Here is a 26,385-nt window from a genome sequence, read left to right on the forward strand (position 1 = left end):
GGCGTCGCTTGCTCTCCGGGCGCCCCCTGGAGGGGCTCTGCCTGCAGCACGCCGGGTCGCTTTCCTTCGCCCTGGAAGCAGCTGTTGTTCTGGCAGGCAGCTGGTGTCACATGTCGGAAAGTCCCTCGGCCGTGGAAATCCCCGCATCCACACTCTGTGTGTGTGTGTGTTTTGCTCCACATAGTAAAACAGCGGAAAGAAAGAACCACACGCAGACAGCAGGAGGCGGCGGCCAAAGCAAAAACAACAACTGTAGCAGCAGCAGCAGGAGGAGGAGGAGGGTGAGGGGGCAGCTAACAAAGGCGCCTCTGGACCAGCAAGCACCCTCGGACCAGGCCAGCAGAGATCCCGAAGCTTCTTCGCGGGGAAAGGGACGGGATTCATGGCTCCCCCGAGCCGCATCTCTCCAAGCCCGGCTCGTTTGTGCTGAGAAGGATTTACTGGCGGAGTCATTCGAGGGTCACTGCCTCCCCCCAGCCCCCAGCTCGCCAAGTAAGTCATATACCCTGGGTTGGGTTTTTTTGCTTTGCAGTTTGTGGGGTTGCTCGCGGGGTCGGAGAAGACGACGAGCCAGCCTGGGGGCGGGGGTCTATTTTTGCTTGCATTTATGGAGATGCTGCTGGAGAGTTGCGCATCTCCCCCCCCCCCCCGATCATCCGCCATCCTGGGTTGCGTTTCTGTTTAATGCGAAATGTGTATAGCATCCAAAAGAGAAGGCGTTCTTAGTTAGTTTGCTCCAGTTAGGCGCAAACAGCGAGCAGGTTAGTTCCGAGGATGCTTCGGTAGTTTCGGTTATTGCTTGTGTGTTTCCATTAAAAAAAAATGCTGTAGAATTTCCCATGAAGACGAATTGATGGTTAAACTACTCTGTGAATTGTAGTTCTGTGAGGGGAATAGAGAGGGTCTCTTAACAACGCACAGCTCCCTTAAACTACAGCTCCCAGAATTCTTTGGGGGAAGCCATGACTGTTGAAAGTGGTATCCTAGCGCTTTCCTCGCTCTGTAATCTACACAAGCTCAGAGACTTTATTACTTTACCTATTCTAGAAGTTCAGTACTGAAAGCAACTTCTGGGCTTGAACCCTGGCACAAGTATGCCCTTGCAACAAGTGCTAGACGCATTCAAGTAATACTTGTTTGTTGCATAAAGTTACATAACTGCATGACAACTCATACAAACAGTTATGAAATATGTATTATTTCCCATTTTTAAAGCAAAGACTTGCATAAGCTATTTGGACACTGCAGTATGTGCATTTTCGAAGTAAAACCATTAGCTATTTAATTCTAATGATTATTTATTACACCACAAAAAAGGGACATTGAGGAAGAACATGAGCACCATTCATACTAATCCAGAATTTTTTGTAACATCTCCAGGCTGTAATCCTGAACATACTTACAAGGGAATCGCCAAATTATTTGTGTTGGAAACATGCATAAGATTGCATTTTCAGGATTTTTGTTTATTATTTTGGTTATTTAAAGTAATAACCAACCCCCCTCACTTGAGCAAATTATTTTTTAGCGCCTCCCAACAGGGCTTACATTCGTGAATCTCCAAACTTTAGATAAAGAGAGTGGAACTTTCAACCCAGATACAGACCGGACCCTGCACTAATTAGTCCTAGCTAATGAGTTGGCTGATTGGGAAGTTGGCTGATTGGGAATGAAATGAAAATATGAAATTTACTGCATGTATGGCGTTAAAGGAGAATATTATGAAAATGGTATACAGATGGTATATTACACCCGTAAAGTTAGCAAAAATGTTCAAAACATGTAACAAGTGTTGGAAATGTAAAGAAAAAGAAGGATCATTTTTTCATATGTGGTGGGAATGTAAGAGAGTAAAGGGTTTCTGGGAAATGATATATAATGAGTTGAAAAAGATGTTTAAATACACGTTTGTAAAAAAACCAGAAGCCTTTTTGGTAGGAATAACAGGAAGAGAGATAAATAGAAGTGATCACAAACTTTTTCAGTATGCAGTAACAGCGGCAAGAATATTAATGGCCCAAAAATGGAAACAAGAGGAACTACCGACCTTGAATGAGTGGAGAATGAAACTTATGGACTATGCAGAATTGGATAAAATGACTGGAAAAATCAGATATCAGAAAGATCACAAATTCATCGAGGACTGGGGAAAGTTCACGGATTATCTGTGATGAACGGACAACGCTAGTGGGTTTTAAGGAGGCTTTGTGATAGTATAAGGTATATTGTAAAAAAGAAATAGAGATGGAAAGATAACATTAAATTGGCAATATCATATAGAAAATGCGTGAAGATAAGAAAAATGGATGATTGAGGGATGTGCTGGTGGAAGTTCAAAAACAGGAAATTTGTAAACATGGTTGTACGGATTTATTTGTAAAGGAAAAGCTTAATAAAAATTTATAAAACTAAAAAAATTAGTCCTAGCTAATGAATGTTATGTTAATGGGTCCCCAGCCATGGGTGTTAGGGAATGCCGTTTCACTTTCGTACCAAGGACTGGATGTGGAGCATAGTACAGTGGTACCTCGGGTTACAGACGCTTCAGATTACAGACTGCTAACCCAGAAATAGTACCTCGGGTTAAGAACTTTGCTTCAGGAAGAGAACAGAAATCGCGCAATGGCGGCACGGCAGCAGAGGGAGGCCCCATTAGCTAAAGTGGTGCTTCAGGTTAAGAACAGTTTCAGGAACAGACCTTCAGAACGAACTAAGTTCTTAACCCGAGGTAGCACTGTACTTTTCCCTAACTGTGTTTGAAAATGCTTGTAGATGGTCAGACATGGATTGTCCTGAGGAATGTAGATTACCAGGACATAGATTATGAGACCATTTTTTCTCCTAGCTCACTGTTGTCTATGTGTGCTGTTCTACATTAACTGGCAGCTTCTCTTCAGGGTTTCAGACAGTTTTCCCAGCCTTACCTGGAGATGCCAATCCCTATGTGGGACTTCTTGCATGCAAAACGTGCTGTGCCATTGACATCCAGCTGTTTCCAGGAGTGCCCCAAGAAATTTGCAAGACATGGGACTTGTAGTCACATCTGAATATTCCAACATTACAAAGATATGCATTCACTTTATTACACACCCTTAAACTGCCATCCAAGACACACTTATCTGAACATAAGTCACATTGATATCAGTGGAACTTGCTTCCAGATAAACTTGTATGGAACCAGACTGCAAGATATAAAGTTAGAACTGAAAAGCAGTCTCCTCCTGCATGATGCCAATGAGAAAATAATATCCAAATAATGGGGTCAATACCTTGTCTGTAATTTCTGTGGCCACTTTCTCAACACCTTGAGTAATTTTATACATCTCTATCATGCCCCTCTTACTCACCTTTTCTCAGTACAGTACTACCCCCCCCAAATGTAGGCATTTAGGACTTTGTCTGTGAGTATAATGCTTGTGGCTAGAACTATAGACATTTGAGACAGTTCAGTGCAAGGATGTAACAGGGTGGGGATATCTTTCGGGATGTGGAATAAGATTGGCTGGTGAGTGAGGGATATGGCAACAATCTGGTTGCAGCATATGACACTCCATTGATCTCCAAGTTTGATTCAGCTGATCTGACTATGTGAAAAATGAACACAATGTTTTAGCTGCAGTTCATTCATTTTCAGCTTTGTATTCTTGCTATAAAAAAATCGCACCTGGACATTCATGTTGTTGTGCCCATAACCTAGGCTTAAGGTGCCGTTTAGCTTCTAGCTTTCGTATCTCGGTTTCTAACACTGCTTTCAGACAATCTCAAGGTCCATTGTAGGAGTCAGCAGAAAAAGATATAATTCTCTAGTGGACTTGCTTAATAAAAACCACTGCGAGCCTCTGCAGTAAATGCTTTTTTTTTTGTACACTGTGGACCCTAGCAATGAAATATTGACCTGTGCTTCAAAAAATGAACGTGCTCCCTTTCAAAATGACAATGGCCCTTTGCATGTTTATTGTACCTGCAAGGTGTTTTGTTTGTTTTTTCAGCATCTGTATGATGTTGCCGTTATCAAAATTCCATTCCATAAAATCCAGATTAAATGGGGAAATAATGTAGGGTGGTGTTTTGATGAAGATAATGTTGTGGGGACAGTGCACAAAGCCTCCATTTATGAGCTGCACAGTAAACAGCCCAGCTGTATAACATTTTGCCTGCTTTACTTGCCCACATTACTTTGTGGGCATCATGACCTGTGAGGAATAGAGTTGGGTTGTTGTTTTATGGCTTCCGAAGGCTCCAGTCCTATGCAGCTTTTGTTTGGCTTATTGGTTTCTTCCATGGAACTCAGACTGTCTTCCGCAGAGTTACTGGGCAGCCTGACCAGGCACAGTCTTGCTTAAACTGGCTTTTGCAGTCCTGGCTTTTGATCCAGTGGACACATTTGCTAATGTAGGAGTGGGAGAGGCCATTTTAGCTAATTCCTCTTTCCCACTTTCATCGCCGCCGCCACCAAATTTTGTTCCAAAGAGTTGAGAGACCATGTCTGGAAGGTGGTATGGGAAGCTGCAGGGGGAAGGGGGGCTCAGGAAAAATGGTCACCCCTCTTCTTAAATCAGAGCCATCCACTAGGAACAAAAGCTGCTCTGCTTGTGGGATGCTATTATTGTAGTCCAACTTCTTTGCAGCTTGATTTGGTTTTTAAGTTGTTGTTATCATTGTAGTAGTTCTTATAGTCACGGTTTTAAAACATTCCTATTAGTGAGATTTCTGTAGACGAGTTGGTGAAACGTAAGTTGGTAAAATTGGCTGAGAGTCTGAGGGTAAGTCTCTGGAATCATGGAATCATAGAATCATAGAATCATAGAGTTGGAAGAGACCACAAGGGCCATCGAGTCCAACCCCCTGCCAAGCAGGAAACACCATCAGAGCACTCCTGACATATGGTTGTCAAGCCTCTGCTTAAAGACCTCCAAAGAAGGAGACTCCACCACACTCCTTGGCAGCAAATTCCACTGTCGAACAGCTCTTACTGTCAGGAAGTTCTTCCTAATGTTTAGGTGGAATCTTCTTTCTTGTAGTTTGGAACCATTGCTCCGTGTCCGCTTCTCTGGAGCAGCAGAAAACAACCTTTCTCCCTCCTCTATGTGACATCCTTTTATATATTTGAACATGGCTATCATATCACCCCTTAACCTCCTCTTCTCCAGGCTAAACATGCCCAGCTCCCTTAGCCATTCCTCATAAGGCATCGTTTCCAGGCCTTTGACCATTTTGGTTGCCCTCCTCTGGACACGTTCCAGTTTGTCAGTGTCCTTCTTGAACTGTGGTGCCCAGAACTGGACACAGTACTCCAGGTGAGGTCTGACCAGAGCAGAATACAGTGGCATTATTACTTCCCTTGATCTAGATGCTATACTCCTATTGATGCAGCTCAGAATTGCATTGGCTTTTTTAGCTGCCGCGTCACACTGTTGGCTCATGTCAAGTTTGTGGTCAACCAAGACTCCTAGATCCTTTTCACATGTACTGCTCTCAAGCCAGGTGTCACCCATCTTGTATTTGTGAAAGGAAGTCTCATTGAAATCAGTGGACTTACTTCTTAGTAAACATGTGCAGGATAACCCTCATTGTTGGATAACTTCAAAATGGGCAGACGTGCTCCAATCCATAGCACATGTTGCACTAAGGAGGAGAACAGCTGTTGGCAGAATAGGAATGTTAATTACGTAGTGTTCTAATTGAGCTTAACAAATTGGATAGTCTATTATTACTTAACACTGGAAACAACCAGTGCTTGTCCTAAACATCCCTTACTGATGTCATCATCCTTTACACATACAAACTTTACCAGGGACACCACTGACTCAAAATTGTCATTTTGTGTTAAGTACTTTCAGGATCACATCTTTCATTTGAACATGTTAACTGCATACACATCTGTTCACTTCTACAGTTCAAAATGCATAGAGAAATGTAATGTGTGTTTGTAGCTCAGGGAGTCTAAATGTGCATTGGATTCCTGGACAAAAAGTCTTGTGGAAAGGGAACTAGCACCGGCATTATAGTTATGGGGCAGGATGTGGATTTGATCATACTTACAGTAGGCCCCCTAAAATCAGTGGTTAGTCTGCTGTCAGTGGGTTTACTCTTAAGTATGATTGAATCTGGATCAAACCCAAGCTATTGATTACTGATGCTTTTCCTATTTTTTTATTAATAGCTTATTGACCACATTCATTCAGAAAAAAGTCACATTTATCTTATTCCCTTCCAAGTGACTTTGGATTAGTAGTTTGCACAGTTCTTAACTATTTTCCCATTTTAGGGCAGGTACTGTCCATCTTCAGCTGCCTTCCATCCCATTATCCTTAATACCTTGTTTTGAAATACATGCTTTTCTTTAAAGTAAAAAAAGCAACTTTTCACCATTTCTGAGTAATGCTGTCCTGAGTTGGTGGTGATGGTGGTGTGTGTGTGTGTGTGTGTGTGTGTGTGTGTGTGTGTGTGTTAGGCTGTATATCTGGGTCCCTTCTAGTTCCTGGATCCAGGAGGATGAAAATCCTGGAATAGACAGCTTCTTGATGAGTTAATAGCTCCCTAAGTATGGGTCCTTAGGGTAACAAAGTGGTTTTGTGCCAGAGGGCAAAAGAGTGGGTTCCCCTCCCTCGCCTAGCTGTTGGTGAGAAGGACAAGGGCCAGAGGTATGTGTGAGAGAACGGAGCTAGAAGCAGGCTGCAGGCAGAAACTTGGGGGTGGGGGAAGGTGCCTCCTTTCTACTTAGATCCAAGGCTGTGGCTATGGAAGAAGAAAGACCTTCAGGGGTGTTAAGGCTGTGAACCCCTCCATTGTAGGCTTAGTTTGTATTTATGTGTAATAAACCATATATAATAAAGACACCACAGTCTCCACTGTCCCTCATTCCAAGGAAATGGAAGCCTGGATAAGCACTTGGAACCCATGGAATCTCACACTGCTTGGAGATTGGGATGGTGTGCAACAATACAATTTGCTAAGTTTTTAGTAGCAAAAATGCCTTTGTTGCTGTTAAGCTTTGCAGGCTTGGAGAATAAATAAATAAAAGTTCCAAAACCTAGAGAAAGAGGAGAAATGAGGGAGGCAGTGAAAACACTACCTTTTAGGTGCATTATTTGTTGTGCAGTCTTGAGTGCTACTGCTGAGAGCAAATGCAAGGCCAATTAAAATGCAACTTCTCACTGTTCCTTTATCATTGGCCTATTAGACTAAATAAGTAGCCTAAACAAGGAACCTGCTTATTTATTTAAAATATTTCTTAACTACCTTTCATTAGAAGATTCCAGGGCAGTGTGGATAAGTGTGAATTAGTATTATTCACATGTCATATGAAAACAGTATTTTAAAAAAACAACCACAGAGAGGACAAAATAGAAGACAGGCTAAAAACAAACAACTGAGGAACAAAGAAGACAGTTTTGACTAAAATAATCCATATTGCCTATGCAGTGCTCCAGAAATGTAGGACTGAACATTTTTTAAGGTTATTTGAACCAGTTACTCAAATACTAGGTGGGTATTTTCCTACTTCTCTAAACTATGACATGTAATTATCCATGTCATCTAAATAAGTTCGTTGTGTGTGGGTTTTCATGTTGTATATTGTAAGACTGTTCAAGAAACCAACCTATGCCATGTGCTACAAGCAAAGCTCCCCCACTCCCCGAAAAAAATCCAGCAGAAAAAACCCAGAGGCTCTAGTTAGTTTGATCATAAGGGGAATATGGAATGGAGAAACAGACAGGGGGGATTCTGAGCTAAGAGGAAATTCTGCTGTCATCTCAATAGATTTACAGCTGAGTAATCCAGGCTCTCCAGTTCTGCGCCATTGGGCACCCCGCAGTTCACTAGCTCTTGAATTAACATAGGGTACTCCTCCGATGCAGATTTCATTTTCAGTAGCAGGTGCCTGTTTGCTTAGAATTTCTGATAAATCAGTCGTAAATGTGAGTGGTAATTTTAAGACATCCATACCAAAGAAGCTTCTCATTGTTGCTGATGCACTTGTGTCACAGAAGCTATTGAGGCTGAACTTCCTGTTTTAATGTAATTTATGAAAAAGGTCTGTGTTTTGTGCCGAATTTGGGGTAGGGAGAGGAAGGAGGATTTAATGATAATTTTTTAAAAACCCTTCTTTTACTAGTGTTCTTTCCTCTTTTAGGTTTCTTCTTGCAAAATGGCTGGCTCGCAAATCATTCCTCAAGCTTTATATTTGAGCAACATGCTGAAAGCTGTGAAGATAAGGGAGAGAATGCCCGAAGACCTTGTCAAGTACACCAATGGAATAATCCAGCATTTTAAGACTATGCATAGATACACCATAGAGATGTTCAGAATGTGTCAATTTTGCCTACAGTTCCAGGAGATTCTTCAAAAGGCCCTTATTGACCAAGCAACTCAAACCTCACTAGAACGTCAGAAGAAACTGAACTGGTGTCGGGAAGTTAAAAAACTTGTGCCCCTGAAGACAAATGGTAAGCCGGGCTTATTTTCTCCTTGTTCAGGCACGACAGAAATAGCATCTGCTTCATTTGTGGACCTTGAGTGTGTTTAGTTCAAATTGCATTTAAAATTAAATTACGAAGGGGCTGTTTTTCTCTTCTTTCAAGTGAAATGGTTGTCTAATGTCAAACTAGGGCATAGATGTATATTACGTTAACTTCATGGACTTATGTACTGTTGCCCTAAAGAACCTTCCTGGCTCAAAGGCAGCACTTGCATACTTTCTGAACAATGCTGCCGAATGTGAACAAAAAGACACTGATCTGGATTGTATATATTTCAGTGAAACATACAAAGAGGATATACAAACGACTGGAACATCCTCTTTTTGTGTTTCCTCCACTTGTTATTTATGACACTTCCTTTTATCCTCCAGAGTTGCTCTCATTGAACCAGGAACTGGAATCAGTTGGTTCTTAGTATTACTTTTTATCCATGCAACTATTAGATGTATATCAGGTTACACATTTGTGAAATCCTACTTCCAAGTTACTCAGGACATGGTGCATGCTGCATAATTCATTTTGGAGGGTTTTAAAAACTATATATTTGGGGCCTAATTTCAGAACATTTTAATTTTCAAGTCAGTTTGAGAGCCAGTGAGTGGCCCACCCACTCTTTATCAATTTAAAGGTAACTTTAAATTACTCCACATGATAGCAAGTATTGTTTGATACACATTCACACAGTTGGGTCGCTATATTGTTGCCTTGTGCAGAGTAAATTGCCATTTTTGTATGGTGAGCCACTCCATGCAAAACATTGGCCTTGTGATATAAGAATGCAAATATTCACGTATGTCTGTATTTGTTAAGATATCCTGATTTCAGTTATCTTGAAGGCTTTAAAGGCAGGGTATAAGTTTTCAACACAATTAAAGAGACAGTGAAACCAGTTTCATGTGCCCTATGAATGTGGCCTTCAAGGCATGCAGTGCATTGGGTCATTACATGCTTCTTGCCCAATCAGGTATTAAATTAATTATTGGATTGATGGCGAAGACTCTGTCTCCAGAATCCTGAATAGTGCCTTCTTTATACCTATCCTGATAGGACTTCCGTATAATAATTACAGATCAGGGCACTGACAAATCTCTTCACTGGTGGTGCCCACCACTTCAGTGGGTTCCAAGCTCATTTCTAAACTTGGGCCCTGTTTCCAACGTAATAAATAAATCCAATGTGATGTCTGAAGCAGCAATTAGCACAACTCTGTGGGAAGAAATGAGTTAGGTGAACATCTGGAATGCCCAAGCACAAGTTGCTGCTTCAGATATGACATCAGTAGCGTGGAAAGAGGATGTACGTCGCTCACACATCCCCTTTTTGACACTTCCTGCAATGTCTAGAGCCACCAACAGCTTTCATAACTTTTTACATCTCCTGAATTCTCCTCATTGTACAAGTTGTTCTGTCTAAATTAATATGGGCTAAATGTTGCTAGACAAGAGGAAGTGGTGTAATGAGGTGTCCTCTCAAGAACAGTTTTGCTCCCTCCTACCTGGACAGTGCAGTGCGGCAGCAAGGTCAGGCTATGCAGGTGCACCAGCAGAGCCAGTCTAGTGCTCCTGCTTCTGCGTGCACAGAGCCCTGACCTCACCCCTGTGCCATCCAGGTAAGCAGCAGCAACACAACCATACGGAGGGCAGCTCCACAGCACCTCCTGTTACCAGGACTAAAATAAAACTTAACACATATGCACCCAGAAGATGAGAGTGATAACATCTGTGCGTTCTTTTTATTTATTTGTCAGATTTATAAACCATCCTTCAGTACACAGTAATCCCTGGACAGTTTTCAACATATACGATATCTACATCATAAAATACAAATATTTGATATGCTTCATTGGGAGAAATGGTAGGATAGAAATTTAGTTAGATAATTATAGTACAATTACTATAAAATCATATCAAGTGAAAGGGCAGAGCAGCAACTCAGGACCTTGAGACCAGTTAAAATCAAAACCGCTCAGTTCATTCAAAAGCTTAAGAGAGTAAGTGTTAGGTCTCAAATGGTGGATCAGGACCTCTCACTGAACTGTGGGAGCTTTAGGAGTGGGTCACTTGGGGCCCTTCCAGACTATTGCCGTTTTTGTGTGGGATTCCGTCACATCCCAGCAAATCCAGGTTGTGCAATTCAAGCTGTTTGGAGATCTTGCACAACAAACCCACTTCCCCAAAAGACTGAACTTTATGATAAGGAAAGTGACTGGAAAATGCACTGGAACATGTAGGGCGACACTTGCTTTGACGCAGTGTCTTCTAGTCTCCCCACAAATAAATCAGAGCGATTGGTCATCTGCATCCATATTGGAATTATTTTTAGATAATTTAATTGTTTTATTATTCCTGTGTTTGCCACGTGTGATGCTTTGTGAAGAAGGGTGGGATATAAATTTACTCATTTATTAAATGAATAAATTTATTGAATGTCATCTAATCTTTGTCAAATACATCAGGATGAATGCTGGGTAAACAGGTAGTCTGCAAGCACCCATGTTGTCCCTATGGATGCTTCACTTGCATCCAAAGAAAGGCAAACATCTTTGCATGGGCTGTCTTATTTAAAAGTAGACAAGTCGCTGTTCTATACTGGTATTCCTCTACTTTCCCTTTCTGAGAGATCCTTTCATTCGAGCCCTGAAACAGAGTTTCAGGTTTCTGAGCACGTGTTAAAACCTGGACTACACTTCCTTATCTCTAATGTGTATATTCTGTTCTGATCGTGTGAACTATTGAACTATTGCATTTTCTTTAAGTGGCCTGGCTTGCACAGCGCAGTAAGCCAAACTGTGGCTTCTGCAATGTGTTGGGTAGTTTTGCTCTTTCTGACTTGTGGGTAATCTCTCTTTTCCTTCATGAGCTGTAGCCAATAAAAGGACCAGAGAGGAGCAGAGCTGCTGTCCCCTTCTACCCAGGAGCCCACACATCCACACGCAATGTGTGAACACAGCCAGTGTGTTAAACTACACACTTACTAGATGAGAGTGTAACAGTAGTAAAAGATCTTCTACTTTGCATCACTTCAAAGTAGAGAAATAGAGAGAAGGACTTGGGTTTTGTTTTTTTAAAACCCAGCTACTGGATTTTTAAGAATGGATCCTGGAAAGCACAGACCCATATGGGTTTGTTACTTTGTCAGGGGGTCGGGGAACAGTTCCAGTCCCAACCTTTTCCTCACCTCCACCACAAGACTTAAAGGAATGCCCTATTCAGCCCCTCCCCTGATCCATCTCCTTTGCACATGCAAAACAACCTGATCCATCTCCTTTGCACATGCATGCATCTTTGTGAGCATGGAATGGATCTTGACAGGCGTTCTGCTGAGTCCTGTCCCTCCTGTGCTTCCCATCAGAAGCCTAGATGAAACCTCACTTGACTGACAGTGGGTGGGCATATTACACAGAAGGCCTTTAGCTAAGGGCTCTGTAGAATGATATAGACGGGACCCCTGTCATGCCCACAAAGGGTTCTCTCCACATGGAGGAGGTGGTTTGTGCCCTAAATAAATAGTAAAATAACTAATAAGAAAAGAAATAGCAGTTTCATTGTAGCCAATAGCATTGCATTTGGTCGTTCTTACAGTCATAGATCCATTTGTAGGGGGTGTAGCTCTGTGCCCATTTTGAGACCCAAGAAATAAATGCATCTGTTATTTCATCACAAATAATTTTAGCAAAAGTGTAGAAAGATTGCATACAGTTCTGGGAATTTGATTTCAAACATGACGTGCATTTGAGGATTGTATTTTTAACGTAAAAGATTGGAAGAAACATCTCATTTTAAAAAGATTCCAACATCTACTGACTAGCAATTTCGCTTCTCTAATGAATAGGCATTCCAACTTACCCTAGCCACGCCTACTTGGAAAGTCCACTGTGTACTTCACAGTTCAAATGTCTCTTCATCGGAACAAGAAGTACAATAGCTGTTACTCAACTACTAGTCAAATAGCTTAACACTGGGGAATTCCAAATGCTTAGGGAATTTTGAACTGGCGGTTCAGTGTGCAGAACTGAAAGCAAGCGCACACAAGGAAAAAAACCCTCTTATCTTTGCTCTAGATTTTGCAAAGGGAAATTCTTTACAGGATGTAATAATTGTCCTACTTGTATGCCATATTTTTTATGATTGGTAAAGCCAGAAGACTATAAATCAGCCTTGCAAGCATTTTTTTTTTTTGACCCTTGCATTTAATATCTAATTTTTCTTGTTTTAAATATGATTATGCAAAGACTAGCCAGCTTTCTGAGTTGTGTTAAAAAGTTCTGTTTAAAGCAAAAAAAGAAAAAGAAAAGAGTAGTATTAAGTGAGGACCTACCCCTTTATAAGAAATGCTTCTGTTTTAGCACTCGGGTGGGCAGAGGGTGTATATGCCACATAGCTCTGTCCTGCACCCCCAAAGCTATCCTGCTTCCCTCGCCAGGGTTTAAATAATATTGCCAGTCAGGTTGAAGGAGTTGCCAGTCTGGTTGGCTTCTGTACATGGAATGGGGTGAGATGTCAGGTTGTATCCAACTAAGTTTCTCTCAGAGTAGACCCATCAAAATTAATACAAACAAGGTAGTCATGCCCATTTATTTCAGTGGTTCTACTCTGAGATAGACTAACATTTGGATACAACTCTTTTTCCTTTTGTCTGACAGCAGACTACATTGGGACTGGTCTTGATTTTGGTAGAGTGGAGGAAAAAATCCTGCTCTAACAAACCAAAAAAGAGCACTAGTCAGAACCGTGAAACTGGGATTTGGTTGGGGTACTGTTTACTTAGGCCTTTGGTGCCATTTTTCAAAATGGAATGGAACGTTGGTGTAACCACGACAAAAACAAGTGTCTCTTTAAAAACCAGGCATAGGATCCCTTCTGTTGCTTGACACTCCCATCCTTCTCCTGACATTCTTCTGTCCCAAAACAGTCACAAATCTGTCGCTGCTGCTTTTAGTGGAAGGGTTTGTCTTCCCAACAATTTGATTTCAGATACAGTGGTACCTCTGGATACGAACAGGATCCATTCCGGAGCCCCGTTCGCATCCAGAAGCGAACGCAACCCGCGACTGCTCATCTGCGCGTTCTCGGGTCGCGATTAGCCACTTCTGTGCATGCACATGACGTCATTTTTACCGTCTGCGCATGCGCAAGCGGCGAAACCCAGAAGTAATGCATTCCATTACTTCTGGGTCGCCGCGGAGCGCAACCCAAAAGCGCTCAACCTGAAGCACATTTAACCTGAGGTATGACTGTATTTGTGGTTTTTTGGTGGGGAGAAAGTAGAACTGCAGGGGTAAAATGGTTCTCCCCACTGCAACCCCTTTAAGGGAGGCAGTCTGCAGTACAATCTCCACCTTTCCTAGGCAATTGGCTGCAGGATCCATCCCCTTTTCTGGGCCAAGAATGAAAGGAAGGGATACTGATTTTTCAACAAAAGTCATTTCCTCCCTCCGCCTGAGAGTGCAAAGTTTAAAGCCCTGTGCTTTACTGTAGTTCCTCTCTCTAAAGCAGAGGTTTTCAACCTTTTGAGTCCACGGCTCCCTTGACCAACTACATTTTTCTGCAGCATCCCTGTGCGGCTCAGGAGCCCAGTTATGTCACCCCTTGCCTGCAGAGTTGGCAGCCTCTCACCCTTTTTCAAACACCCTCCCTTGTGGAATGTTCTCTCAGTCTCCTCTCCCCTCTTCTTGGGAGCCCTCCGGGCAGCTACTGCCACCACCCCTGCCCCAGAGAGACGTGTCTCCTCACACTGCCCCCCAGGGGCCTGGGAAGAAGATGCCCCCTGCCTTAGTGGCCCAATGGAGGCTGGCCAAAGGTGAACTTGAGGCCAGCACCTTGCCTTGGGAGGCAGCAGCAGGAGCAGTGGGCACTGCCAGACCTGGATGGCGGAAAGGCTCCCCTTCAACACTGGGCGCTCAGCTCCCAGGCAGGCCTTGCACACACAGTAAGCACAAGAAAGGCCAGCTCAGTGCCTGCTTGGCCGGCCTTCCACTTGTCCATCCATTTCCAACAGCAAGGGCTCGTGGATCAGCTGACGGGGCTCCCTCACCCACTTGCTTGCTTGCTCCGAGGCCGCCTCAGCTCTCGGCAACCAGCACCCTCTTGCCAACCCCAGATACACCAGGAGCTTGTAGCCAGGGCTGCTGCAACAAACAGCTCTGCAAGCCTTTGGGAGGCAGAAACACAAGGGAGAGGGAGGGAAGGAAGGAAAGAGGGACAGAGGCCAGTGTTGCCTGTGGCACCCTTGGCCATCATTCAAGGCACCCCAGGGTGCCACGGCACCCTGGTTGAAAACCACTGCTCTATAGCAATCCCGGCAACTTTTTCCTCAATGAGAGCGTTCTGCCGCAAAGCCCATGTCTGGAAACAATTGGCTGGAGTGATCTGTGCCTAGAAAGTTCACACAGTGCTGCATGCATTGCTATATTTTTGTGAGAATTCTCCATGAGTGCCAGAAACTTGTATGTTTGACACAACCCAACTAACCACATTCATAGTAAAACAATTTCTTATAAATCCACTTTCTCTTTTGCTTCTCAATTTTCAGTAGCTTGTTTAGGAAGGAAAAGGCTGTGCCCATAAAATCTAGTGCTGATAGTGTTGACTAATGTCATCTCTGAACACTTTATAGAGAATGGTGCCTTTTCAGCAAAAAATAAAGTAAAATCAGCAATTGAATTGAGTATTTTCAGTCTGTACTTCCCCTTAAACCAGTGTAAACGGCAATTTACTGCCTGGTGTTCTCTGGTCCATGGGGTCACGAAGAGTCAGACACGACTAAACGACTAAACAACAACAAACGGCAGTTGGAATAGGGAAATCTCCTCTAGCTGTATCATTAATTAAATGGACTTTCTTAAGCTTTGTAGTTATAGTCAAAGCTCTAATATCCTTTCACCCTTGAATACTAGCTATTGGGAAGTGGTTGAAAATTAAACTCATAGAGCGTGATCCACATGCACAAATGGGAACTGTGCACTGAAAGTGGCGTGAGTTTATTTTTATACTGACATTTTTATAGGATGAATAGTTTCATCTGCGTTTTATATTCAGTCACTTCTCCATTGAGGGGCAGATTGTCAACTTTTTCATTCATACCAGCTGTCCACACTATATAAACACTATTTTGACGCGCTCTCTGTGTTTTAAGGATCAAAGCTGTTCTGCCAACCTGCACAGAATTCCTTCAGCACCAACAGGATTTCTGCGCAGAAAGGCAGAACATTGGATCTGTTCTTGTTTTCTACATGTAGCATAATCCCATTGGAGTCGCATATTCTCACACACACACACACACACACACACAATGTCTACCATACCATACTTGGTGGGGGAATGCTGGATTAGAAAAATACAGCTGTTTGTCAGTGTTCACTTACTCAGACCGGGAGCAGGAGAACAGACTACCCCATACTCCCAAAATTCAGAGGATACTAAGCCAAAGTAAAAATAGATTGCTTGAGGGGAGATTTCTAAGAAACATTAATTGCTTCTCCAAAGCATTACTGGTTCGTGCAGAACCAGATATTTTATTTTTAACGAACTTGAAATATGTATGCTGTCCATTATGTTTTGGACTTTTATTTTTATTTATTTATTTGTGTTTGTGTGTATGAAACAACTAACCCATTTCATTTCTCCGTAGGGGATGGGAATTGCCTGATGCATGCTGCATCCCAGTACATGTGGGGAGTCCAAGATGTCGACCTAGTCCTGAGAAAAACGTTGTTTAGTGCACTCAGGGAAGTGGACACACGCAACTTTAAACTGCGTTGGCAACGAGAAACACTGAAATCGCAGGAATTTGTGGCAACAGGGCTCTGCTATGACACCAGGGTATGTTGGACTGATTTATGTAGCGAATAACGTTTCAAACCTTGGTATGGTTGGGCGGATCGTGACTTCCTGTGTATAATTACACAGGATGGGAGGCAATTATGGCAGTGAGCTTAAGAAAGTAAAATTGCAGAGCTGCCAACTAGTTAAAACATTTTAGTCCATTAAGTTTACTGGATTTCCCAATTTATTAACGAAGCGTTTCACTACTGTGGAGTTTCCAACTCAAGTAACCTCCTCAGAGATGGGTTATTTCCATGGACCACCCACATCTCCAAAAGTTGGCATGTCTCTGCTCTTCCTGTTATGAAGAGGTGCTGCTACCACCCAAGCAAAACAAAAAACACCCATCCTGCTTTTTAGAAACATACAGCTAGACATAGACTTCCCATCCAAGAATCTACGTCATGTGGGGGCCTCTGCTCTTGCTTCTTTCTACAGGAACCTGCTGGTTGAAAGGATAAATTATCCTCTCTATTAGTTGCTAGCCCAAGTAGGCTATAGACTAGTCTTCTCAAACCTGGAAACAGCCAATACTAGCTTCACATGTTAAGATGAAACTGCCTCTTTACACTACCGTCACATCTGCTTATTTGGATGTGGTGGGGTAAGAGTGGAGTGGTTCAGCACAGTTGCATTGGTGCCTCCAACTCACAGACGTATCGAGAAAATAAGATTCAAGCAACCGCGTTGTTTCACAGCCCTCAAGTTGCAGGCTTGCAAGTAACCACTTGCCTGCTGGGCAAGAGAGCATTTGTAAATCAGAAGAGAGAATGCAACATCAAATCAACTGCAGCCGTGCCCTTAATTAGTTAGTGTTTCAGGTTCTATACATCTGGTATGCATATCGTATGAATTAACTTTCTCAGTATTCAGATAAGGAAAAATAATCTGCATGCAAGGCCTCCCAACTTGCATGATACTAACCCAAAGCTAAATAGATGTATTTTCTTTTTCTCCATTAGAATTGGGAGGACGAATGGGAGAACCTCATCAAAATGGCATCTGCAGAAACATCAGTCGCCCATAGAGGCCTTCAGTATAATTCATTGGAAGAAATCCACATATTTGTCCTTGTTAACATCCTACGGCGCCCAATCATAGTTGTCGCAGGTAGGAATGTGTCTTTTGCTTTCGAAGTACTGCTTGCAGTGGGCGATCCAATTTTAGTGTTGAACACCCATGCTTCTATGAAGAGCATTCAGAAGGTTTTCAGTGTCATGGAAGTGGAGGTGGGCAACCAATAACATAGAGAGCACCTCTGTTCGTGGCGATTGTTTCCTGTAAATTTCTACATTTCTACAAATTATACTCTGAAAGAGACAATTTACCACTGCCCCCGGGTTAACAGTATTTACAACTTAAGAAAACACAAACACTGTTTATGACACAAAAAGTGTTGATAACCCCACTTATGAAAGCGATTTAGGGTTTGGGTTTATTTGTTTTTACATCAGCTTTAATATTTCCTCACAATGAGTTATTGATATTCTTCTGATAGTTTGGAAATTAAAATGGAAATGTTTCCCTTGCTCTGTTGCTGACAAGAGTCATGTTTAACTAAACCTTGCTTTTCTTTTCCTGAAACAGATAAAATGCTTAGAAGCTTGCAGTCAGGTTCAAGCTTCTCCCCTTTGAATGTTGGCGGAATTTACTTGCCTCTCCACTGGCCAGCAGAAGAGTGTTATCGATACCCCATCATCCTGGCCTATGACAGTATGCATTTCACCCCTCTGGTTGTTTTGAAAGAGAGTGGCCCAGGTAGGTCTCAGACATTACCCGTATATTGTGTTCTGCGCTGGTGTTTCCCTGTTTCTTCTCTTCAAACCAACAGCAAATCCATTTTGATCTCTCCCATGCTGTTATACATCAGATGCAGTCTGGGAGTCACTCTTGCTCTCCAGACCACCCCTCTGGGAATTGCTTCCTCTTCTGCATTTTGTATGTGTGTGTGAGAGAGAGAGAGCGAGAGAGGGAGGGAGAGAGAGAGAGAGAGCATTGCAATTCTGCAGACTGTCTACTACAGTGGTACCTTGGTTGTCAAACTTAATCCATTCCGGGAGTCCGTTCGACTCTGGAACCATTCGAAAACCAAGGCAGGGCTTCTGATTGGCTGCAGAAGCTTCCTGCACTCAATCGGAAACCACAGAAGCCACGTCGGAAGTTCGGCTTCCAAAAAACGTTCGCAAACCAGAACACTTACTTCCGGGTTTGTAGCTTTCGGGAGCCGATTTGTTCAGGAGCCGAGCCATTTGACAACCAAGGTACCACTGTATTGGCATACAGTCCCCAACAGATTACCCCCAAGGTAATGCAGCCTTCAACGGGGGGTGGGGATTATCTACTCATTTTGTATAGGAAATACTTCGTTTGGGCAATTTATTCACCTAGAAGTGGCTCATAACTTTTGCTCTTTTATAAAGGTAAAGGTAAAGGGACCCCTGACCATTAGGTCCAGTCATGGCCGACTCTCGGGTTGCGGCGCTCATCTCGCTTTATTGGCTGAGGGAGCGTTCAGCTTCCGGGTCATGTGGCCAGCATGACTAAGCCGCTTCTGGCGAACCAGAGCAGTGCACGGAAACGTACCTATTTATCTACTTGCACTTTGATGTGCTTTCAAACTGCTAAGTTGGCAGGAGCAGGGACTAAGCAACGGGAGCTCACCCCATCGCGGGGATTCGAACCGCTGACCTTCTGATCAGCAAGTCCTAGGCTCTGTGGTTTAGACCACAGTGTCACCAGCGTCCCTTTCTTTGCTCTTTTATAATTCAAGTCAATTTCCATAACTACCTCTCTGGGTGGTTGTTTTCGGTTATCAGCCTTAGGATCTTAATATTGCTCACTGCTGTGTTGTGCCTGTCTTTTCCCATTTAATTCACAACAATCCTCTTTTCCACCCTTTCCATAGAGATCCGGGCAGTCCCATTGGTCAGCTGTGAAAGAGGCAGGTTTGAAGACTTGAAGGTGCACTTTCTAACAGATTCTGAAGAAAGGGAGAAAGAAAAGCTGCTAAGAGATTACCTGATGGTGATAGAAATTCCTGTGCAAAGCTGGGATTCTGGGACAACACATCTCATTAACGCTGCAAAGTGAGTCTTCATCTTCTCACTGTCCAGCACTTAACTTGATAACAGATATTCTTAAGTTGGCAATGTATTCAGCCTCTCACTTTCAGATGCCCTTTTACTGTGCTTTTAATCCCGGACAATTAAAAGATGTCTATAGGAACAAAACAAAAGAAAACAAAAACATTCAGGCTGGCTCTGGAACTTACAGAACTGATAAAGATCCTAACAGCTTCTGTTAGAAAACCAGTAAATGAATTTTCAGAGAAGGGCTTCCATTTGCACAACAGGCATTCCCTCATCCTATCCCTGTGCGCCCCAAAATTGGCTTGGGGAAGGGGTCAAGAGACACCCCCCAAAAAAACTATGCCCAGGAAGATGGAAGGGAAGATCATTCCATTTGGCATGCTGATATGCTTGGGCAGATGGAACATTTGTAATAGCACAGTGTAGAATTTCACTCAGAATAGCTGTCAGTCAAAACTGAGAGTCAAGTTCTTTCCCACTTAATGGGGAAGACATCCGGCACTGCACAGGGAAAGAAGGAGAGCCAATTTTAAAGAAACTACAGCTTGCTTCTTCTCTTTCAGCCTAGCCCAGTCCTGTAACTAGGACTGAGACAGTGTCTCTTTATCTTGATAAAAGAGACATTAAAGACCATTGTCAGCTTCATAAGCGTAGGCTGTGCTGCTTTCAATTATGCACTCTTGCTAATGTAGGATGGCAGCTCTTCCTGCTCTCCAGTGTTATTATGTCATCCCAAACTGTGTATAAGGTTTGCTGCCTTTTCCCCACCTGGTGATACCAATTCCTTTGTCTTTTTTGCCTTGAAGGTTGGATGAAGGAAACTTGCCCAAAGAGATTAACCTAGTGGAAGATTACTTCCAGCTGGTGCAGCACGAGTACAAGAAGTGGCAAGAAAACGCTCGGCCCGCTGGGAGGGAACCGGGTCAGAGGAACCAGGTGGAGCTGAACTTGCCCCAGCTGTCGCTCGTGGAGGCAAAATGCGAGACTCCCAACTGCCCTTTCTACATGTCCGTGAGCACCCAACCTTACTGCCATGAGTGCTTTGAGCAGAAGCAGCAAGGGAGCAAGGCGAGGAGGCAGAACTTCCAGACTGGGTCTGAGAAGCCCCGGACAAGTAAATCCAGCTCACCTAAGAGCAAACATCGTGAGTCTGCTGCATGGGCATCTGAAGAACTAGTGTCAGGGCCTCGCTCTGCACCCCCCACAGCCCCCAGCCTTTTTCTGTACAGCGAAACCACTGCCATGAAGTGCAGGACCCCCGGCTGCCCTTTCACCCTGAACGTGCAATACAACGGGCTCTGCGAACGCTGCTACAACAACACTGCAGAGCTCAGCCCTTGCAACAGCCCAGGCGAGCAGAGGCCGCCAGACCAGGTGACCTGCATGTTCTGCCTCAAGGGCGCCAATAGGACCTTTAATGGCATGTGCAGCTCTTGCTTCAAAAGGACTAGAGACCATTTGTCAAGTGCCAGCAGCTCAGGTGTCGCACCTTCGGGCCATCAGAGGTCCACATCGGACCCCACCCATCTGTCACAGAGCCTCCTTCAGCAGGCCTGCCATACGGCAAGCAGCAACAGCGCAGCAGAGCTGCCACTGCCGCACCCTCCACCCCAGAGAGCAGAAGAGTGGAAGAAGGGAAGCAGGAAGTGCAGGAAGCCCGGCTGCAGCTTTTTCGGGACTCCTCAAAACGAAGGCTTTTGCACACTGTGCTATTTTGAGTACCAGGAAAACAAAGGTGAGCATAAGGGAATGTGCTTCTCTTCTCCTTCTCCCTTACAGAGATTTGGGCTGGCGGGGAGAGGGGTGTTTGCGAGCAGTGGAACGGAAGGTGCTCCTGTTCAATCTCAGCTTGCAAGGAGATGTAAGATGCAAACAGGATGAAGCAGTGAGATGAAGTGTAATTCTAAAGCATTAGTAATGCTCAACTGCAAGACGGAATGCAAGCCTGCAGTGGAAAAGCTCAGCTTACTTCCAGCTGCATTAGGCACTTATAATATTGAGGAATTCCAGTGCACTTTTCAGGTTTTGCTGAAGTATGCAGAACAGCAACCTAACCTCAAGGGTTTGCTGTATTGGGGATGCATTTGGTTACCGGGGCATGTCCCCAGATTCCTTTCTGAAATCCTGTTAGAGATTCAATTTAAAAGTTCACTATAGGGTGCGGGTGGAAACACGATAGAACAAATTTGATAGCTTCCTAAGCAGCTCGCCAGGATGGCAAAATGTACGTGTTCACTGAACAAACCATTTAAACTGCATTGGAAAAATTGTCTAGTCTGGATTGCGGGGGGGCGGGGGGGGGAGGGCATGTAAAGGTTAAAGAGGAGAAAATTCTAGCCATAGTCTAGAGCAGCTGAATAACTTGCTTGAACATATACGAAGTCAGACTGTGGGGTCACTCTAGCTCAATATTATCTTAACTGGTTGGCAGAGGCTCTCCAGGTTTTCAATTAGGTGTCAATTGAGGGGGGGTCTTCAGATTCTGGGGATTGTTCCTGGGGTGCTTTGCAGGCCATGCTGTAACACTGAGTGTTTTAAAAATGAATCCACACAGTTCATTTTTAGAGTTGTCATTTGTTCTCTGTGTCCAGCTGCTGTGTGGCATGCAGAAATTCAGACAGTCCTTCTTTCCCCTTGCCGTATCCCAGTGCTAGAAGGCACACCTGCTGAAAATTGCTCCATGCTACAGGGGGGCCCTGCAAAACAAGAATACATCCTTGCTAGTATATCTCAAAAGGGACCATTTTTAGCCTCTACAGTTCATGTAACATTGCATTCAGTAATAGCCAAGTGGTGGGTAAGGTGGAGCACAGGCAACAGTCCCTTTTCCCACTCTGTGTTTTCGAAGTTTGGTCGCCGAAGTCACAGCTCAGTGGCAGATGTTGACCATTGGGACTGGTGGGGCAGAAAGCAGCGAGCCCAACAATAGGTGGAGGCAGAGCTAATGAGAGGCAGAGCAAGCTGCTTCTAGTTTTGCCTCCATGCCATCCCTTCTGAGTTCTACAGTGGCAGTACCAGGACAAAGGAGGTGGAAGCTGACAGCCAGGGCCACACCCTGGACTGGTTGGAACCAGGAAGGAAGGCTGGTTGGGGCTGGCTGTGACTGACTGAGATTGGTGGGGCAGTACCCTGTTCACCCTAATGGACCAGTCATCATTCTTCAGTGGGTCACAGGTTCATTCCCTGGCATCTCCAGGTAGGGCTGGGAATGTCCCCCGTCTGAAATTCTGGAGATCCACTGTAGAAAAGACTGAGCAAGATGGCAGCATCCTGCATTCCTAAGTGACCACTTTCTTCCTTTGCTCTCATCATAGATGCTTCGGTGCCCCATCACAGAAGGTCTCAGCGGACTTCTCCTGCCTCAGGGCACTCGGGAGCCTCAGCTGCTGTGTACCAGAACACTGTTTCCTGCCTGGGTCGAGAGTGTGGCACAATCGGGAGCACGATGCTTGAGGGCTACTGCCAGAAATGCTTTATAAAAGCACAGAGCAAGCGGCTGCGTGAAGCCAGAAGAACCGAAGACCAGCTAGTGAGACAATCAGAGGTCAGTCAACATAACAAAATCTTTCTCCCCGATTTAACTTTGTGTCTTTCTTCCTAGAAAAGTCTTTATGAGTCCATTTTAAGAAGAAGGAAAAATACACTCCCATTATCATCCCTTTATGTTAGTAGTTTATTGCCTAGGATTCTGGAGATGATAGATACAGGCCCCTGAATAACAATAAAAAATTAAAATCTGCTTTTATTATCTAACCAGAAGGATGCTACATCCAAAGCCTATAGAGGAACAGGGGGTTATTTCTGTAGCTGTTCTCAGAAGTGTTAACTCCTGTTGATATTAACATCTCAGAAATTACCCTAGTGCTGGTGCTGCTCTGTCACAATACAGTGGAATGGAAAATGTACATAATCTGTATCATGTGTGAGAGAGGGGTGGGTGGGAGAGGGAGAGAGAAATCTGGCCTGTACCAAAACTGGAAAACCTGAGTTTTTAGATTAGCCTAACACCAAACTCTTTTAGAAGACCTAGACCAAGTCACAGGGCAATTATTCTTTCATCCATTCTTCATTTTGCAACCATCAGAATTGTCAAGAAAGTGTCACATACTTGTAATAGTTTTTCTTTTGTAACTAGAAGGGAGCAGTCTACTAGTTCTATGCAAGCCAGAAGCAGATTACCAGGTGGAGATATGCTGCTGCATTTGCTTCCCAGCTGGTGCATCTCTGTTGCTTATGGGGAAGGGAGAGGAGGTGAAGAGGTCAGCGCAGTGCAAATGCGCTAGCAGGAGCAATGGGTCATCTTGGTTTGTGTCCTGCCCTCTTCCTGTAAGCCACAGTGATCCACTCTGCAAGCCACTTCTCATGCAGCCTGTGTCAGTGTCTTATCCAGGGTGCTTGCACAGAAGCAGCATGATTGTTTTCTAACTTAAAAAGCACACCACTGCTTGTTTTTGTTTTTGTTTTCACCTTTGGGAACTTCTGGTCAATAATATGACATGAATAAAAGTAACTAAAGCTCAGATAAAGGCTGTGACTGTTACAATTAGACCTGACAATGTTCTCCATTGTTTTTAGCGAACAGGACAACACAGAGATTTACGCCAGACATTCCCAAGCTCTCAGAAGCCCAAGTGTGCCACAGCTTCTTGTAGGAACAACTTAGCTTCCAGGAACGGGGAACTGTGTCCGGAGTGCCTACACGTTGGTCAGCAGGCCCAGTTGGGGGGACCTCGGGGGGACCCTCCAGCAGCTGAGCTCCCCAAGGAGCGCTGCCGAGCCCCTGCCTGCGACCACTATGGCAATAACAAGTGCAACGGCTACTGCAACGAGTGCTTCCAGTTCAAGCAGATCTATGGCTAGCAAGAGAGAATAAATGCCGGCTTTTACCTTGTGAAAGGAAAATGGTGCTAACCTCCAAAACACTCAACCCAGTCTCATTCACACTCTGTGGAAAAAGTACACGTGACTTTGTGGCGAAAACAATAAGCTGAATTGTACATGTACACGTACACCTGCTTGTGCGTGTATGTACAAATGCACATTGTGGCACAAAGAACAATATGCTCTCCGGAATTCTGTATCCTGGGACAGAAACACAGTTTGCAGATGCAGGATGCTTATGCCGAATACTTGACTACAAACTCCTTTCTCAGTACTCTGACTTTCTTCTATGCTAATACGCAACCATAAGAGATGAGTTGGCTGTGTTTCTTGCACCCCTCTTTCTGCTGATACTTCTCTTGCACACTGTCTGAATACTAAGCATTCAAAATCCAAGGAAACCTGCCTGAGATGAAGGGTTTCCTGCACTGCAACTACCACACAACCTGGGGCTTGTTGTCCTTGAAAATGCTCATCTCTCCAGAGTCTGCTGGAAGCCATGAATGAAACAAGGTTATTAGCAAGTCATGGTAGAAGCCTTTGAAACTTGATTGTTTGGCTTAAAAAAAAATATTTTAAAGAAACTGGTTTTGTTCTTTCTCTCTTTGTTCTTAACCAGAGTTTCATGCATGTAAAACAGCAGTCATCATCAACAACTTAGGCCCGTTGGCCACTGTTTTTCCATTTCATAATCTGTGTTTGCTACTAACCCTGCTGTCATAATTTAGAAATATGGAAGGCAGGTGGGTACGCATCTCTTCCAATATGAAAAGTTCCCCTAAATACATGCTGTTCATACATACTTGCTGGCATAGGACAGGGCTTAGGCTGGAATCATAACGGAAGCATAATGAAGATGCCCAAGGGTGCAATCCTAACCCCACTTACCTGGGAGCAAGTCCCACTGAATTTCTTCAAATGTGCTTCCAGATAGACATGGTTGGGATTGTTCTGTTAGGCACGTTAAGACCCTGTGCTCCATGCAAACTGTGGCTGGCATCTGTCTGTCTTGGGGGACAATGCAAGAGGGTGCCTGCAGTAGTAAAGTTAAACAGTGGAGGAGTTGCAGTGCCTGCTGTGACCAGTGTATGTCCCACCCTGTGTTGTTCTCTACCCAAGAGAACATACCAGGGGCCCACTTAGCCGCTTGCTCCACTTCCCTGGTAGTGCATTTTAGATCCAAATGGGAGCCAAGCCGTCCAAATCTCTACAGAACCGAGTGGGAAATGAGGCTTTAATTGAGCTCCTGCATTCTCATGTGGAGCAGGAGCTGGCAGAAGAGCTGGGCTCAGCCGTTCACTTTTCTCCTTCGCTGATTGCTGCTGCAAAGGACCTGTGAGTGAATCCCATCTAAAGGGAATGAATGGAGTGCAGTTTGAAAAATGCTGCTTCTGCAGAAATCCCATTGATTTCCATAGTGTTTGGGACCAGCTTTTCAATTGGAGAATTTTCCAATCACAAAGCCACTATCAGATCTGCACGAGTTAGGCACTAAATAAAATGGCTCCTGAAGCCCCACAGTCTAGAAGGTCCTTTCTTTCCCCACCTGGCCTGATGAGTTTTTTGCTTCTGCTGTGCTGCTTGTGCTTCTACTTTCGTATATAATCCTTCCATGGCTCTCTCTTCTCCAGCCCCATTTCCTGTGAAAATCCTACACCCTGTTTTGTAAACTTTGTTAAATGTGAAGACATGTTAAAAATATTTATATTATGTATTTCAGAAGTGTAATTTTTAAATTTGCACAGTTTTGTTTTTAAGTATGGTTACTTTTTATTTCATTTTACCTCCAAAGCTGCGCAAGTGTATAACTGTGGGAGAGGGCGGAAGGGATAGAATCCAGTGGTAAAAATAAATTATTTAAGGATTCATTGTTCTTAGTGTTGTTTTATTTTTGCAGTTATTGCAATTGCTATTCTTAGAACTGTCATTCCAGTCTAGCAGCTGTTGTCCATGAGTAGATAAATGTGCTCACACAGCTGCCCTACCAGGAGAGGAAGCACCAAGCCACACAACATGATTACGTCCTAACAGATTGTCAGGAACATTGGGTCTAACAGCTTTATTCACCTGTTTTCCCAGAGGTAGAGGAAAGTGGGAGAGGGGTATGCA

The 26,385-nt window shown here is 43.9% G+C and overlaps 1 protein-coding gene across 1 annotated transcript; it reads left to right on the forward strand.

Moving 5' to 3' along the window:
- The first annotated feature begins 33 nt into the window (after window positions 1-33).
- Window positions 34-26,144, forward strand: TNFAIP3 (TNF alpha induced protein 3). Its single transcript, XM_083607672.1, has 9 exons — window positions 34-492; window positions 8,138-8,450; window positions 16,113-16,303; window positions 17,269-17,416; window positions 17,894-18,064; window positions 19,212-19,392; window positions 20,202-21,130; window positions 22,710-22,939; window positions 23,971-26,144. Exons 2-9 carry the CDS (start codon window positions 8,153-8,155, stop codon window positions 24,253-24,255), a joined length of 2,433 nt encoding a protein of 810 aa, XP_083463798.1. The 5' UTR covers window positions 34-492; window positions 8,138-8,152; the 3' UTR covers window positions 24,256-26,144.
- The last annotated feature ends 241 nt before the right edge of the window (window positions 26,145-26,385 follow it).

Source organism: Podarcis filfolensis, assembly GCF_964270895.1.
Source record: "Podarcis filfolensis genome assembly, chromosome: 3".
In the NCBI taxonomy this organism is placed as follows: Eukaryota; Metazoa; Chordata; class Lepidosauria; order Squamata; family Lacertidae; genus Podarcis; species Podarcis filfolensis.

What these genes read in the sequence shown, in the direction of transcription:
- TNFAIP3 (XM_083607672.1), top strand. Translation starts at nt 8,153, where the DNA reads ATGGCTGGCTCGCAAATCATTCCTCAAGCTTTATATTTGAGCAACATG. An exon ending in GGCTCTGCTATGACACCAGG is followed by an intron (nt 16,304 to 17,268) that starts GTATGTTGGACT and finishes TTTCTCCATTAG; the next exon opens with AATTGGGAGGACGAATGGGA. An exon ending in TTTGAAAGAGAGTGGCCCAG is followed by an intron (nt 18,065 to 19,211) that starts GTAGGTCTCAGA and finishes CCCTTTCCATAG; the next exon opens with AGATCCGGGCAGTCCCATTG.